At 44.7% G+C, this 15,032-nt stretch overlaps 1 protein-coding gene across 3 annotated transcripts; it reads right to left on the bottom strand.

The window, feature by feature from the left end:
• Window positions 1-9,480: 9,480 nt before the first annotated feature.
• LOC123188319 (mitochondrial pyruvate carrier 4) lies at window positions 9,481-13,911 on the bottom strand. Of its 3 annotated transcripts, XM_044600370.1 has the most exons (7): window positions 13,635-13,899; window positions 13,450-13,559; window positions 12,243-12,368; window positions 10,556-10,654; window positions 10,389-10,441; window positions 9,839-9,912; window positions 9,481-9,748 (listed from the first exon to the last, which is right to left on the bottom strand). In XM_044600370.1, the coding sequence occupies exons 3-7, from the start codon at window positions 12,295-12,297 to the stop codon at window positions 9,697-9,699; spliced, it is 333 nt and encodes a 110-aa protein (XP_044456305.1). In that variant the 5' UTR covers window positions 12,298-12,368; window positions 13,450-13,559; window positions 13,635-13,899; the 3' UTR covers window positions 9,481-9,696. The 3 variants fall into 3 exon arrangements, with proteins under 3 accessions (XP_044456305.1, XP_044456304.1, XP_044456307.1); XM_044600369.1 differs by lacking the exon at window positions 13,450-13,559 and having other exon boundaries at window positions 13,759-13,911; XM_044600372.1 differs by lacking the exon at window positions 13,450-13,559 and having other exon boundaries at window positions 13,635-13,889.
• Between the last annotated feature and the right edge of the window lie 1,121 nt (window positions 13,912-15,032).

Raw genomic sequence — 15,032 nt, forward strand, 5'->3', positions numbered from 1 at the left:
AAATCGTTGGGAAGCTATGTGAAGAATACTACATGGTGGCCTTGGCCACCGCTCTTGTCATTAGAACAATATCTGAGCGATGTGTTTTAGAGTTGGCATAGGATCCTCAATGCTTAATATATTGTGATTTTGCATCCTACTACGTTTTGAACTCATCATCTCCCCATCATGGTCATTAGCACCAACTATGACCCCAACTATGGCCCCTTTTGTGTTCTAAATAAAAAAATAAAAAAATCCACAAGTGCTTCCGGTCATCCGCTATGTACCGGACGTCCGTAACATCCTCTCTGGTGCCATACTACCGGACATCCGCTGAGTCTGGACATCCGCTAATTTCTGCCCTGGACAATCGCGTCGGATATCCGATAATACCGGTCGTCCGCTATTTCCTACCTTGCTCAGACCCATCGGACGTCCGGGCGTTGCCGGTCGTTCGCTCCCTGGCACATCTGTTTGCCTTCTCAGGCCCCGGACGTCCGCTCCGCACCGGTCGTCCGGTCAACTCTTGGCCCGCCTATATATAAAGGCCGCGTCTTGTAGCGGTTCCTAAACCTAAAAACCGCCATTCCTCATATCTTCTCTGCCGCCGCCGCTCAATCTCCTCGCTGGGGGTGCGCACCGGCCGTGGTCCTCGCCGTCTTTGCACGGGCGGTCGCCGTCGGGACCCCGCCCATCCTTCTCTAGCCCCGGCCAGCGTCGGGGAAACCCATTCATCTCCGTCGCATCTCCTCCTCACCCTCCCGAGGTAGCAACCTTTTCCCCCCTCATTTCTCAAACTTCCTTGATCTATGGCGGTGATTAAGTAAACTGGGGCTTCCTCCTTCTCTAGGTCGCTATGCCAAGGACCAAGCACTCCGCGCGCAAGCAAGTCACCAGTGGACCATCCCGTCCGCCTTGTCGTGGTGGCTCTGACGATTCATAAGAGAGGGCCCGTCCCCGGAAGCGTGCCGCCCTCCCTCACAGCTCGGCTAGCGATTCCTCATCGGAGGGATCCAACTATGAGGACGAAATGGCGGATTTGGAGCATCCCGCCTATGTTGCTGTTCGCACTTCCGCACCTAAACCGGGAACACGTCGGCCCACTTTCAAGCCTCCTCCTCCTCCAAAACAACCTCAAGGTGATGCCCGTCGCATCTCTCTTGAACCTCCACTTCCTCACGGTTGCATCATTAAAAGGTTCAATGAGGTCCCCACTGCTTCCTATCTTAGGCTTCGTCATGACATAGATCAATTCACCGTTGTTAGCGACTCACAGGATGCTCGTTCTCGCACTAATGTCCAAGCTGACATTTTTACCACTATCATCATTCCTAAAGGTCTATCTCTACATGTATGCATTGACTTAGAGCATATTCGTGCTCATCCGGCTAAATATCCAGGAGCTATTGAGCTTATTGAGTCATCCAACCTTGCTGCCCCATTTGAATTTCAGCATGATTTCAACCAAGCTGCCATTCATCAATTCTATGCCACATGTTATTTTGGTCCAAATAACACCGTCACTTGGATGAACTCCGACACCATGCTCACGACATCTTATTCTCAATTTGTTGCTGCTCTTGGGTTTCCTGACACCGGGTTCAAAATCCATAAGGATGACCCAAACCATAGGCCCAAGGGCATTGAAGTCTATATGGATCTTCTCAAACCAGTAGGAGATTTGACTAATGATGCGAAAAAAAGGTCTGAACCAAGTCTCCATTTGGCGATCACCTTTCTATATCATCTACCAGTGTGTCATTCGTACCATCTATCCCAAGATGGGTGACAAGGGGTCATGTAATAGCTACTGCATTGATCTCATGCATCGCCTCTATGTGTCTCCAAAGGGGAAGATAAATGTCCCTCATTTTCTGTGGCATGAGATCCGTCTTGCTTGTTTTTAACACAAGCGAGCCTTGCCTCGTGCCCCCTTTCTTCAAGCATTTATCAAGAGTGTTGCTCCATTTCCCATTGCCCGCACTCACTTGCATGAACGGTGGGTCATTCCACCTCACATGGCGGGTGATTGGGTTCCCAAGGACTCTTCTACTTCTGCTCGTCGCACTCCGGCTAGTGTTCCTCCTCCTACCGCTCGTTCTACTTCTTCCGGCTCTGCATCTTTTGGTCGCATTTCTCATTTCCTTGGGAAAGCTCACTCTGCCATGATGAAGATGTTTACCTTCCATTGCTCTCAAAATCACGATGGTGTCACACGCTTGGTCACCTCCAAGAATGCTTTGAAGGCTCATCTGAGAGACTCTGGAGTTTACGATGTGAGTGACGTGAACGTCTTCCTAATGTTCCACCTTCCGACTTCGGCTTTCCTTCGGGTCCTGAGTGGGCTGACTTCCTTGACGAGGCTGGTGGTAGTGGTGCTCATGATGATGATGATGATGATGATGATGATGATGATGATGATGCTCTTTGATGCTGTTATGACACCTCCTTTTGGGTATTTGCTGCCAAGGGGGAGTAGGCACTTATTTATGTGATATGTTGCTATGATATTATCTTATTATCTTGTTATCGAACTCATGCTATGTGATTAACCTGTTATTGAACTTATGATATGTTTGTACCGACTTATGTTATATGCTATGAGTGATGAATCTTTGTGGAGCCTATTCTAAATCTGATGTTATCTTGATTATCTTGTGTATGAGTTTCGGTTGTGTTGGTATCATATTGAGGGGAAGCTCTCTTCATGATTACCTATTAGTTATTGCACATATTGAGGGGGAGCTCCACAACAAATCCTTCGATATTCAATGTTTTTAAATTCTTTCGATATTCAAAGCTTTATTCTAAAAAGTGCATGTATGTTGTCATCAACTACCAAAAAGGGGGAGATTGAAAGTGCAATCATGCCCTTAATCATACTTTGATGTTGATGACAACATGCATATTGGGACTAATCATGTTTATCGAGTATTTCTCAGGATTATGTCTCAAGGGCTATGTGTGTGTGGATCATGACTACGGACATAAAACATATATCACTCAAGAGCAGAGACACAAGACAAAGATAAAAAGCTTCGGCTCCTTGTTTTCGGTTTGTTCTTGAGTGTAGGGATCCCGCACTATTAAGAGGGGATCGATGGATTTCACGAAAGAACTTGCTCAAAACCACAAAATTCCCTCTCATACCATCTCAAAGTTCTTCCTCTAACTTGTGCAAAAATGGTAGTATGTTTCTAAGCTAGAAGGTCCAACTTTCACCGGACGTCCGAAGTCTATGGACGTACGACCTCTCTCAACCAACCAGACATCCGACTCTCTCCAGTCGTCCGGTGAGTCTTCACAGAACTGATATTAGCGGAAGACCGGTCACATCGGACGTCCGGTCACCGGACGTCCGCTCATCTCCGGATATCCGGTGCACTCCAACAGAACTACAATTAACGGATTTCCGACAACACCGGACGTGCGGGCTCCAGATGACCGATGCCTTCCGGATGTCCGCTGCCTGTGCGTCTCACTCCTCACCTGTGTCCCCGGTTGGTGTCCCGGCCAGCGGATGACCGGTCGCCCTGCCGGACGTCCGGTCCTATCTGTGTCACCGGTCGTCCGGTATCCATCGGACGTCCGTCTGCATTAAGTGGCTCAACGGTCTATTTTGCTCTCACACTATATATAGCCTTCTCCCTCTCCCGGGATGAGGTTGACCATTCACTTTGAGCTTGCCAAGAACACTTTTCACTCTCTCTCTCTCTCAATCCTCTACACCAAATCCTAGATCCCCAAGTGATTTGGGAACATTTGAGAGAAGTTCTTCAATCAAGTGATAGATCCACTCCTTCCCCTTCTTTGCACCAAAGGAATTCATGATTTGAGCAAGTCTTGAGCTTTTCCCCATCGTTCTTGTTACTCTTGGAGGTTGGAGAATCCTAGGCGGTAGGAGTCTTTCGGAGAGGAATCGACCTTTATGATTACCCCCGGAAAAGTTTGTGAGGGTTTAGAGACCACCTCAAGGTCTACCACTAGTGGTTGAGAAACGCCTCCATGGTGTTGTCTCAAAGGGAGAATAGGGTGAGCCTTCGTGGCGTTGGTGTGCCTTTGTGGTAACATCCACCTCTCTAACGGTGACGTAGCTTCCCTCCAAGGAAGTGAACATCGACATACATCCTCGTCTCTCGGAGTTGTGGTTATTCCTAACCCTAACTCTCTACTTGTGGTTACTTGTCTCTTAGCACTTACTTATATCATATTGTGCTTGCTTACTTACATACTCGTGTTACTTGCTTAGCACTTAGTACTACACTTGCAATTGTTAGGCTCACCTTCATATTCCGCATTATTGCCTAAAATTGCTAAGTAATAATTAAAATTTGTAATTCTACCTATTCACCCCCCTCTAGGTCCATCTCGATCCTTTCAAAAACGACATGCCGTGGATGGTGATTGGTGATTTTAACGAAGCCATGTGGAATTTGAGCACTTCTCCGAAACACCAAGGTCGGCAGGTCAGATGATTGCTTTTCGTAATGTTCTTGAAGTTTGCGGCTTGGGCGATCTTGGTTTTGCAGGCCTTCCGTATACATATGATAATCGTCGAGGAGGGCGGGCGAACGTCAAGGTCCGCCTCGACCGGGTTGTGGCAAACAATTCCTGGAGGTATATTTTCTCTCACGCCAAGGCGGAGCACCATGTGGCGCCCAGCTCGGGCCATCTTCCCATTTTGCTGCGGTGTGTGATGGAGGAGCCCGTGCAGGCAGCCGGGAGAAAATGTTGCCAATATGAGGTTATGTGGGAGAGGGATCATACTCTCCCTGTGGTAATTATGAATGCAAGGACTGAGTTGGGTTCAATGCTTAGTCTCGGTGATATAGCTACTGGATTGGGTAATATGATGAATACGTTGCAGCAGTGGAGTCGTAAGAAGTTTGGTAATGTAATCAAGGAAATTAATAAATCCCGCTCTCATTTAGAGGAACTTATGTCTATGAATGCAGACAGGAAGGAAATTAGAGCGGCAACGGACCAGATGAATGAGCTCTTGTATAGGGAAGAAATGCTTTGGATGCAAAGATCGCGTATTGCTTGGTTGCGGCAAGGTGACCGAAATACCCAGTTCTTCCATCGAAAAGCGGTATGGCATGCATGGAAAAATCGTATAAAACTTCTTGTCGATGAGGCAGGAGTGACCCACAAGGACCATGCTTCTATGGTGGCTATGGCTACTGCATATTTTTTGAGTTTATTTGCTACTGATACTACCCTGACTCCGGAACCTGTTATTGATCTCAATAATACCCGTGTTACTGACCGCATGAATGATGGCCTATGCGCAGATTTTTCGGACAAGGAGATAGTTGATGCACTGTTCCAGATTGGGCCTCTCAAAGCCCCGGGACCGGATGGATTCCCTGCTTGTTTCTTCCAGCGGAATTGGGAGGTCATGAGGGAACAAGTTATTGCTGGGGTAAAGGAATTTTTTCGCATGGGTGTCATGCCTGAGGGAGTGAACAATACATCCATTGTTCTTATCCCAAAGGTGGATAACCCGGAGAGGTTAACGGAGTTCCGCCCTATCAGCTTGTGCAACGTTATTTATAAGGTGGTGGCGAAATGTTTGGTAAACCGGTTGAGGCCTATTTTAGATGAAGTTATTTCACCGGAGCAGAGCGCCTTTATTCCTAGACGGATGATTACTAATAATGCTTTAATTGCTTTTGAGTGCATTCACTTTATCCAGAAGGAGAAAGACCCTGACAAGAGTTTCTGTGTGTATAAGTTGGATCCGTCTAAGGCATATGATAGGGTGGACTGGATCTTCTTGGAGCGAATGATACAAAAGATGGGATTTGGTCACCGGTCGGTGGACTGGATTATGGCTTGCGTCACCTAGCTGAGATACACAGTAAAATTTAATGGCACCCTCTTGGATTCGTTCACACCGTCGTGTGGGCTTCGGCAAGGTGATCCCCTGTCCCCGTTTCTGTTTCTGTTGGTGGCTGACGGGCTTTCTGCTTTGCTGAAAGATGGGGAGGACAAAGGTGATTACACACCGCTGAAAATCTGCCGACGAGCTCCGGGTGTGTCACACTTGCCTTTTGCGGATGATACTTTATTGTTCTTTAAAGCGGAGGAGGAACAAGCTAGAAAGGTTGAGGAAGTACTTAATATTTATGAACGGGCTACTGGATAGTTTATTAACCCAGATAAGTGCAGTGCTCTTTTTGTCCATCATGTGTCGTGGACATACATGATAGTATTCAGGCTGTCCTTCACATTGGTGTCAGCACGTTTGAGGAAAAGTACCTAGGGCTTCCAACGCCAGACGGTGGTATAACGCGAGGTAAATTCCAGAATTTGCAATCACGGCTGATGAAGAAGATCATTGCTTGGGGTGACACCCTTTCTCTTGCTGGCAAGGAGATTATGATTAAAGCAGTCGCACAGGCTATCCCAACTTATATTATGGGTGTGTTTAAACTGCCTATGTCGGTGTGTGATGATCTGAACAGAATGGTGCAGAATTTTTGTAGGGGATCTTCAGAGGGCAAGAGGAAAACTCACTCGTTGGCATGGCCAAAAATTCTAGCGCATAAATCTCAGGGCAGATTGGGTTTCAAGGACTTCTGGGTGTTCAACCAAGATCTACTCGCGAGACAGGCATGGCGCTTGCTAACTAAGCCTGATAGTTTATGTGCGCAGATGTTAAAGGCTCGGTATTATCCAAATGGATGCCTTGAGGACACGGTGTTCGCGGGAAATGCTTCGCCTACTTGGCAGGCGATCCAGCATGGCCTCGAGCTCCTGAAGAAGGGCATCATCTGTCGTATCGGGAATGGACAGAGCATCCGCATCTGGCGGGACCGCTGGGTGCCCCGGGAGCCCTCACGCCAGCCCATTACACAGCAAGGCACCTGCCGGCTGAGACGAGTGGCGGATCTTCTGGATGACGCCGGGGCTTGGCGGATGGACTTGCTACGCCGGCACTTCCTCCTGGCGGGCATTGATGCGATCACCAGCATCCGCACCTCGCCCCGTATCACCGACGACATTATCGCATGGGCGCCAAAGAAGAATGGTATCTTCACCGTTCGATCCGCCTATCTCTTCGCCATGGACGAGCGCGAACGTCCACTGGCTACCGCCACGAGCAGGGCACCGGATGGTCGTCGCGCCATTTGAAAGATCATATGGGGTGCCCTACTCCCCCTAAGGTACGCGTGTTTGCATTGAGAGTAGTGACCAACTCGTTGGCTACCTGGGCCAACAATTTTTCTCGCCATCTTGAGCTTACTGACGTATGCCCTCTTTGTGGTGTGGAAGGAGAGGACGGCTTCCATGCATTATGCAGATGCCCACTTGCTAGAGAGTTGTGGCGGAATATGGAGGCGGACTGGCCAATCCCAAAGCTCGAGGGAATTTGCAACAACGGCCCGTAGTGGCTGTTTTCCCTCCTGGAACCACTAGATGGAACGACACGCCTAGTCACCCTCATGATTATGTGGTGAACTTGGTACGTGCGCAATGAGATTACTCATGGAAAGAAGCCACCCCCAACAAAAGCATCCCGCCGCTTCCTCAACGGGTACATTAATTCGCTTCTATGTATTCATCACTACCCAAATGGAGACGTGGAGAAAGAAAAGATGGTCCTGCATGTTACCCAGCCGGCCACAACTTTATGTACTGAGCCGAAGCTGGAGCTACGTTGGGCGCCACCTAGCCTGGGCTGGATGAAGTTAAACACTGATGGCAGTTATGTCCCAGCTACAGGCGCTGCAGGAGGGGGCATGGTCCTCCGCGATGACAGATGAGAGATCAACTTCAGTTCGTGTAGGGAGACACGCACATGTGATAACAGCCTGCATGTGGAACTTGCAGCATGTACAGAGGGCTTGGAATTGGCTTTGCATCGAACCAACCTACCCATCATGGTGGAGCTGGATAGTGTGGAAGCGGTCACAAGGCTTACAACACATGTGATGGACCGCTCACAGCACCGTGTTCTAGTTGACGAGATCTGAAGAATAGTTACGTTAGAGGATAGGGATATTTTCTTTACTCACTGTAGACGATCTCAGAATAAAGTTAGTCATGAATTGGCCGCGTATGGTCGTAGTACCCCCGCACTACATTGTGGTTGCGCTCGGGGTTGGAATTTGTTGTAAACCTATCGAAGGCTGATAAGCCTCCTTGAGTAATGAAAATCTCCTTTCACCCCGCATAAAATATATATGGAGAAAACTAAAAAAAATCGTAAATTGTCTTTGAGTTCAAAAAAGAGTTTTCTTTAAACTCAGATAAAATAAGTTTATAGTGTTAGCGTGCCACTGCTGCAGTTACTTTTAGCGTTCACATATGGTTTCTTTAGGCGAACTTTATTACTCAAAATGCAAGTTTACATGGATAGTTATAGGATCACAGGACTCAAGCAGCCATAAATGGCGCCCCTGCTAATGATAGAGCATGTTTGGCTGTAGAATTAGTCTCGAAATTCTCCTTTTTTGATGAACAAAAAAGCAAGAAGCAAACCTATTCGAACTCGACAGGATCTCCCTTGTGATGTTCTCATAGTAACCACCAGTACCTCTTTGAATGTCGTCCACCACACCTGTGCAATCCGAAATAATCATTGGGGTTTGAATGCCCTGATCCGTAGCTAAAGCGAGAGCCTCCCGACATGCCAGGGCTTCTAGAATTGCTGGGTCATTCATATCAGCAAACATTGAACATTTTTTGTATATATCAAGAACATTTTTTAAACGCATTTAACATTTTTCAAATACATGATTAGCATTTATGAAAATTTATATTTTTTAGGTCTATTTTTTCATATACATTGTACATTCTTTTATACATCAGGAACATTTTTTATATACACATTCAATATTTATAAAACATGGTTAACATATTTTTTATATAGATTTTTTGGCATCTACATTTCCCAAACGCATTTTACATTTTCTGCATACTTCAGGAACGCTTTTTGTATACACGTTTAACATTTTTCAAATACATGATTAACACTTTTTTTTCATATACATGTTTTGATGTCTATTTTTCACACATTGTACAATTTCTCATATACATTAAAACATTTTTTCTATACAGATCCAACAATTTTCAAATGCATGATTAATAGAAAGTGATTTTTCTAATAGATATATTTAGAATATTTGGAAATATAAGAAAAGGTAAAAAAGAAAGAAAGAATAACGAATGCAAAAAGAGGAAAAGAAAATGAGGAAAAAAAAGCGCTGAAGGACTGTAGTCCACGCCGGCCCGGCCCATAGCAGCGGTTGCTTGACCGGAGGCATAGTCACGCCCATAAAACAAGCACACCATATCCGACTCAGGAGGCTTCGTGCACACGGAGCACCATCTCCGTCACCCCTCAAAAAAGAAAAAGGAGGCTTCGTGCACGCCCCGCGCGGCAATGGCCCTTACTCGTGCAAAAGGCGGCACACAACCATTGCGGATGCCAACTACAATGGTCTAGTAACAAACGACTGAATGGCAGGGCAAAATACAAGGGACCGGTTGATGTATTTGCTTTTTTTTTTGCACAATGCATAAACAAATATTTGCTTGTTTGTGTAAATTTTGCACATTGCTCTCTTCACGTGTGCAACTGAGCGACACAAACCAATTCGGACATGGAAAGAAACAATGGATTCCTGTCAGATATAACGACACATCCCTGCGGCACACTGAATTTTAGGCAGCGGGGCTTTCAGTCGATTAATCCATTCGTCACTATCCTTCCAGTGATGCGGCAACCTCTTTCTCATCTTCAAAGTAGTCTTTCCTGCAAAGAAAATCGACACAAACTGTGGCATCTTACTTTTCTGAGACATGAAGCAGCAAATGGAAAACATGAATCAACTTCGTGACAAACCTTATTTTACGAGAAAGCTGATACAAGCCTGTGCCGGCCATTGCAACGTTTACACTGAAAAGGTTCCAGTTTTTCTGGAACATTATAACAATACAAAGGATGAGATGTGCAACGTTAAAATGGAGAACACAGAATAAGAACAATGGGTGCTCCAACAGAAAAAGGGAACATGCAAAATAAAGATATCATGTCTCTATGCCACCCATTGCTGCTCAGGAACACTTTCAGCACAAGGTAAATAAATATGACAGTTAATAACAAGGAAAGTGATTGTTCCTTACTAAGGTCTGGGGTTCAAGGGTACTCAGAAAATGGAAGGAGAAGGCTCCGGAATATTAGGCATTTATTAAAAAACAAGCTGAACATTGATAGCCAGTCTAGGGAGTAGTTAAAAAATGTATAATATCAGAAGATCCATGCAACAACCAATATCTTTTTAGCACAAAATGTTACAGATTAAATGTACATTCAGATAAAATATAATCCACACCTCCTTAGTGCATAACAGCGAAACCTGATGGTACGTACTGAACAAGTATCAATGACTTACCGGTGTAATGACCATGCTGTAGCGTGACCAGATGATTCCAGTGCAAGCAACAGCTGAACACCATACAACAGAAGTAGCATGTGAGCAGTACACAAGAATTACGTAGTAAACAAGTGGGCATTAGTCTGGAACACAAGTGTAGAATTGCCTGGACTACATGGACATACCAACTTGCTGAGGATAGGATATCTTTTCAGGTGGCTTGGCGAAATCGGCAATATTCGCAATGCTGATACCCCATTTAAATGTTGGAGCCCAAAAATGAACTGCAATGTAGGTATATTGTGTTAGTATCTTAGGTGCAATAACTTGCTAAATGCACCATGATATAAATTTTCATGAGATACACTGTTAAATGCACCATCCAACAGATTTCCGTTACATTTTAGTGCAAAACCACAAAGTTTGGCATTTGAATTGGTCCATGATTCACAATACTGACCAAGAACACATTTACCACAATACAAACTAGTACTCCCTCTGTTCCAAAATAGATGACTCAATTTTATACTAACTTTAGTACAAAGTTGGGTCATCTATTTTGGAACGGAGGGAGTACATTGCTAAGTTCAGTATGGAATAGCCAAGAATGTAGCTCAAGCATGTGAAGACCTTACAAGCAGGAGACCATCTAACTCTCCAAGGAGAAGATGTTATCTCTTTGGGGCTTGAGAAAACAAAAGCCACTATATCACTTTAATCCCTAACTTGTAATCACAAGAACGCAAGATCTTTGCAGGTCTTTTCTTAGTACAAGTTTACCAGGGGGAAATTTAGAAACAAGAGCAAATGAAAAATGTGCAATTGGCAAGAGGATGAACATTTCAGTTCCATGGTTAGCTAAAGGACATCAACTATGTATGAGAGATGGATTGGTATGGCACATGGCAGGGAGTTCCACACTCCATATTGCACTTCGCGAGGGACATATTCAAATCAAGGTATGGAATCAGAACACAACGGAATATGAGGAATAAGTTCTTGGCCAACTCGCTGATGCATCATAATATTTTTTTACTTCCACGCGGCAATGTAGGTGCCTACTTCAGCGAAGGTAAGGAGAAGGTGAAACTGGCTAGTATCAGATTCAAATGGGTCATCAGAGAATTGCACCATGAAGCACAGTGGGTGTCTGCAGGAAGGATCTGAAAAATTGCCGCCTCTAGGTTCATTTTATTTTCAGGTTTTATCTGTGATGTCATCAATCTGGCTGTTATTTTGTATTCTCTCTGACTTTTTTTCTCCTAGTCATTTTTCAATACACAAGGAAGTCGTCATCCCGGTCCCATTTAATGAAAAGCGGAGTAACGTATAGTACTTCTGCATTCAAGAGATGTCACAAACCTGGCAAGCCCAACAAAAATCAAACTGCACAAGGGAAAAAGCTAAAAGGACAAAGAATAATGAAAACGCTCATCGACAGGCAGAATAAGCCAACATTGGCCTTTTATAGCAACCAATTCAGAACCAGAACATGATCAAAGACAACCGTTCTTAGGACAACTGGTTTCTCCTAATATTCAGGTTGGTCGTTCCATAAGGGGTTTCTGGTCGACAAAGCTGGCTACCTGGTTGGTTGCTACTTTTCTGTTACTGTTTTGAACTGAACAAAGAATCCCTAGCATCACTCTCGTCCTAAATCCTATAGTCTGGCAATCGGCTATCACATCTAAGCAATGCTAGTAAGCATCCTACTGTATAAAAAGAACATGTGCATGCTATCTTGATGTCCATGAAAGTCATTACAGAGTGTCTTCGTGCATACAATATCTAAAATAAAGATGGCAATTGACAACCGAAATAGAAATAACAACTACAAACTTAGGGGGGGTGGGGGGTATGAATATCACTAACTGGTTTTGGGGCCAGCAGGATGGTTCCAAAAAGCTTGAAGCTTTGAAGAAGCCATTGAAACTAACACGGGCTTTCGTGTTTTTTCGCACGACCTTGTTTCACTCACTTATTTGCTTTCCCGTGCCCCTACAAGCAAACATAAAATCGTATCTGTAAGTCCTTGGCACAATACAATAGTAAAACTCAGTCAGAATATGCCTGTGCAGCAGTTTGGATATTGCCGGGATAATTTTTTTACTCAAGGAGTCAAGTTCATGCAATATAAGAACCAAAAAAAAAACATAGCAAAAACATGATAGCCAATAATCTGCATCAACAGTGGACATAGCCAATAAACTCTCTACATACATTCTTATTACATAGTAAACCTTATTATAGTGATTTGTACCATTGACTATAACACAAACTTGATAGGCTATGTAAGGGTCCATTTGCCTCCGCAGAAAAAATAAACATAGAGACGCATTTGGCCCTGCTCCTACTCCTTTGTTGAGCTGCTACCAAACTAGAGATGGAGCTAGCTTAGGAACTGTTAGTTTGCCAAGTTGGATTTTAAATTTGGAAGAAACAATGTAAATTCCCCTTACGTTCCTTGAGCTAGGACTTATTTGTACTTATCACTAAACTTTAATTTGGTATCATGTAGAATTGCCTCTATCTATAAAATATGTGGCATCCTAGTCATAGTATGAATGTTCATACCGTACACTGAGTCACAACTTTCAATGGAAGAGAATAACTTATACTACTCCTACATATGAATCTCAGGAATGAAAACAAAAGACAATGGTATTCAATATTGAGTACACAACAGTTAGCCAAATTGAAGAGCATGTCTCAAGATGAATAGCATTCATGAAATATGCTTTGAATGTCATTCGTAATTCTATCTTCTCAATCAACAATTCCTTCTACAAGAGTATTGAACTAACATACCAATCCGTTTTATCAATTCAGAATACCTACCACCCACAGTATGGATGTTCTCTAAATAGAACAATAGTGAACAGAACTACATCCAAGTCGCCAAACATAAAAAAGAAGACGGTGAAATTATAGCCTGTAATTCCCAGTATTGTCCACTATCTATTTGACATAAGCATCCTGTGCGATATGAACACATGATACAATTATCGCGCCGAGGATGCAGAAAGCCGAGGAGGGTCCAGGCTGGTGGCTGCAGAATCAGGGCTAGGGGGAAGGGAACCTTGACGGACTAGGAGAGAGCGCCCTTGAGGTCGCCGGTGGTCCGCACTGGGCCGGAGTCCTTGTCGCCGTTCCGGACCTCTCATACATCCTCTCTCCTTTGCTTCGATCCTATTCGATCCAGACGAAGGCTAATGGGTGCAGCCGTACAGGAGCAAGGGAAGGAAGAGGGTATATCGATCGTACCTTCGAAATCCATGGTCAAACTTAAATCGTGGTCGTGGGTCGCATCTCCCCCAAGAGAAGCATTAGATTAGGTACATATCCCTGTTGAGTGAGGACAGCGGGAGGAGGGTTAGAGATCGGTAACCTGAGACGGCCGCCGCCGGTCGCCGGAGCCGAAGAAGCCGATGAGAAGAGGGGATGGGGTGGTGGATATGATTCAGGTGAGGTGTCTCTTTCAAGTCGCGCAGGTCAGACGAGAAGGCCCTGCGCTGGAGTCTGAGGCGAGCGCCGTGGCGATAGATTCCAGTGGCGGCTTTGGGCCACAGTGGACATTTTTTATATTTCGCCGCAATTGGGCCACCGCCAGCACCATACAAACAGTGCCCACGCGCTGCCCGCTCGTGGGCCGGCCCAATCAACGGGCGCAGTTAGCTCGGTTTTCCTGTTCGCGTGGTTCTTTGTTCACTCGTTCCTCGGTTCCAGTCGACCGTTGACTTCCAAAAAAATCACAAATGCTGAAAAACAGTTGTTTGTTTAAACAGAGTTTGTGAAAATGAAAAGTTTACAATTTTAAAAAAGTTCATGATTTTTCTAAAAAAAACATCAATTTGAAAAAAATGAAAACAAAAAGCTTACGAGTTCGGAAAAAGTTCATATTTTTTAAAAAAATCGTGAAATAAAAAAAGTTCATGAATTAGATTTTTTTTGCTAATTTTAAGAAAAAAAGCATGCGTTTGAAAAAGAACAAAGAAGAAAAAACCACTCAAAACCGAACAAAAAACAGAAAAAAAAACCTCCCAAAACCAAGACCAACTTCTCCCGCTACAACGCCCACCGGTTCCGATCATTTTTAGGCACCACGTACCATTAACATGGTAAGTGGCACTGAAGGCGCCAAATAGGATTCGGTTTATAACTCATGTTGATAATAGGTGTGTGCATAATATCTGAGGTTGGTCTGTGTAAGTACTTACGTGCACTTCTTCCAGAAAAAAGAAGGGGGACACTATGCGTGAGCGGGGTGAAGGCTGGATCATATTGGCCACCCCGGTCGCAGTTGGATGACAGTCGTCCAATCTCCACTCGTGCCAACGCGGCCATTTTGCAACATTGAGCGTGGTGCCCTGAGGGCTTTTGCAACACAAGCCTTGTTACGCTCCTGTCAAACCGTTATTTGTCATTGAAACATGGTCTATGTTGCGACCTAAGCATACTCACGTTACAACATAAGATGCATTACCATCGAAATAAACATAATGTTGCAACCGCAACAAGCACCATGCTGCCTCCACAACATGGGTTCACGACATGACGACGTTCTCCATAACATCGGCGAGTGGAATGATGATGCCTGCATAAGAGCATCTCCAACACATCCCGTAAAAGGCACCGAAGTGTAAAATAACCATCGTTTTACAG

Source organism: Triticum aestivum, chromosome 2A (assembly GCF_018294505.1).
Source record: "Triticum aestivum cultivar Chinese Spring chromosome 2A, IWGSC CS RefSeq v2.1, whole genome shotgun sequence".
NCBI classification, from domain to species: Eukaryota; Viridiplantae; Streptophyta; class Magnoliopsida; order Poales; family Poaceae; genus Triticum; species Triticum aestivum.

Bases quoted from the DNA above. Each gene is read 5' to 3' on its own strand.
- LOC123188319 (XM_044600369.1), bottom strand. From the start codon at position 12,297: ATGGCTTCTTCAAAGCTTCAAGCTTTTTGGAACCATCCTGCTGGCCCC. The intron at 10,655-12,242 runs GTTAGTGATATT...CCTACATTGCAG, and splicing joins TCCTGCTGGCCCCAAAACCA to TTCATTTTTGGGCTCCAACA. The intron at 10,442-10,555 runs GTATGTCCATGT...TATGGTGTTCAG, and splicing joins ATCCTATCCTCAGCAAGTTG to CTGTTGCTTGCACTGGAATC.